The sequence below is a fragment of the Crocodylus porosus genome, unplaced genomic scaffold, assembly GCF_001723895.1.
Source record: "Crocodylus porosus isolate Cpor-Errol unplaced genomic scaffold, CroPor_comp1, whole genome shotgun sequence".
Lineage (NCBI taxonomy): Eukaryota > Metazoa > Chordata > Crocodylia > Crocodylidae > Crocodylus > Crocodylus porosus.
Genome location: NW_017728911.1, coordinates 28,189,453 through 28,191,627, shown reverse-complemented (window position 1 = coordinate 28,191,627; position 2,175 = coordinate 28,189,453). Strand labels below are relative to the sequence as shown.

General features: G+C 43.1%; 1 protein-coding gene across 1 annotated transcript in view; it reads left to right on the top strand.

Moving 5' to 3' along the window:
- ABHD2 (abhydrolase domain containing 2) overlaps positions 1-2,175 on the top strand; it is a 60,870-nt gene that overhangs the window by 15,502 nt on the left and 43,193 nt on the right. Inside the window, exon 3 of the mRNA XM_019533736.1 lies at positions 89-289. Within this exon, the coding sequence (XP_019389281.1) occupies positions 96-289 (194 nt within the window). The 5' untranslated portion in view covers positions 89-95. The remainder of the gene's footprint in view (positions 1-88; positions 290-2,175) is intronic.

The following is a 2,175-nucleotide window of genomic DNA, read 5'->3' as shown; positions in this document are numbered from 1 at the left end:
GTTCTGTAGTTCACACTTGCAAGGCTTTTCTGTATGGATATGTCAGTTCATTCCTATAAGTTTAAATGTCATTGTCATCTGCTTTCAGGTTCAAAATGAGTGCCATGCTGGAAACCCCCGAGCTGCCAGCAGTGTTTGATGGGGTGAAGCTGGCTGCAGTTGCTGCTGTTCTCTACATTATTGTTCGCTGCTTGAATCTAAAGAGCCCAACTGCCCCTCCGGATCTCATTTACCAGGACACTGCACTGTCCCGCTTCCTGCTCAAATCCTGCCCGCTGCTGACCAAAGAGTGAGTGATTTAATGCAGCTGTATCACAATCTGTTCTATGTTGTGGAGACTAGAACTAAGCTGTTCCACCAGCTGTACCAGAGTGGCAGAGGATGCATTTAAACCTGGGTATAAATAGTTGGTAGGGTATTCTCTTGAGATGTAAAACTAAAGTCAAGTGGATGGCTCAGTCTTTATTTGCAACTTGGCAGGGTTTGTTTTGTTTTTTTTCTGTTTTCTGGTGCTTAGGGGACCTCCAGGCTTCATTACACTATAGAGGTGCATGACAGAGCAACCTGTGACCCACAGAATTTAATCTAAATTATTAATATCAGAATCCTGGCTTGACACAATTTTCCTCGTGGTGGTGCATTGTCTATTGTGGAGGGCATTAGTGAGCTGGCATGTATTCCCAGTACTCTTCCTGCTTTTGAAGAATATGTGGGACCGAGGGAAATACAGGGATATTTGGAACTTGGTGGAGCTATAAGGAATTGCAGGACACTCGAACACTTCTAAAACCTGCTGGGAGAGCTCTCCAATCCATTTATCAAAGTGCCTGTAGCTGTCATTCCATGATTAGTGAAACCATCAATATTGAGCACAGCAGATCTCCTTTGCAGCAATCTAATAAGAAAGTAATGACATGCTGGCTCTTGGCAGCCCTTCTTGGAATGAAAGGCTTGTAAATTAGCATCTTTTAGCCTTATGGGGTCACTCCTGCACTTGATCAAACTAACCCTTGACCTGCTTCTTTCTTGTTGAAAGTTATGTTGACTTTGCAGACAGCAGAGAAGTTGGAGTGAATGCTTACTGTTGATGTGTTGCCTTAAGAGAACAGAACTCAGCTGTAACGTGTAAGAGACATTTTAAGGAAACTAGCTTCATATAAAGCTTCCAGAGTAATTGCAAGCACAAAATGGAAATACCCTGAGGTTCCTCATTTAAAATACTGTATTCATCCAAGGCATTCATCAGGGTAAAGCCTGAATTACAACAATCTAACCCGAAGCCTTTTTTGGGCATAAAAGTTGTCAAACTCTTTTTATAGTAACTGTAAAATTATTTGTACTCAAATGGGTCTTAAGGCCCTAGACAAGACTAGGAGAAGGAGGCCACTCGTGCTAGATGCTGAACAAATGCGTAGTAAGATGCGTGAGTAGGATCATGGGTAGAATAGTGTCCAATCCCACCCTACATAGGTCCTTGAAATTGGTGTTTAATGCACCTACCTTTGTTATGTGCCATTGTCATCTTAGCTTTTAAGATTCAGTCACAAAAATAGCCTGAGGAGGAGAACACTTTTTTAAAATGATTTTTCAGGCACCTGAGTAGGGTAGGACAAGGTTTTGCCTGACATGCCCAACAAGTGTGAGAGGAAGAAGGTATTTATTGTAACTTTTCAGCAGGGGAGCAGCATTCCCTTCCTAATATGGCTTGTTTGAAGTCAAGTCTGTGACAGAGCTGGGCACTACACCCACATCCCATTTTGGTATCTGAGCAATGAAGGCATCCAACCTTTCCCTGATTCATAAGGAGCATTCCTGAGATGGTCCCAGCTGGTCAAGTACAGGATCTTTAAAAGACTGTGGCCTCTTAATGTTTATATCCTGGAAATAAACACTCTAGGATTAGATGGTCTGCCTCAGTGACTGGTTCGCATGCAGAGGATTACACTGATTAGCACTGATTACACTGATAAAGTGCTCAGAGGCACTTTACTAGTGACTTACAGCTAGATCTAATAAAAGACTAAAGGGAAGTATACAGCACAAAACAGTGCTGGGCAGAAACACCCTGAGATAGCACTGCATGCTACTCCTGCAACTGGAAGCATGATGGCTATGGCTGTGTGCCTGGATGAACAAGCCCTGTTTCTCAGGAGAATGGCTCACTCACCCGGGAGG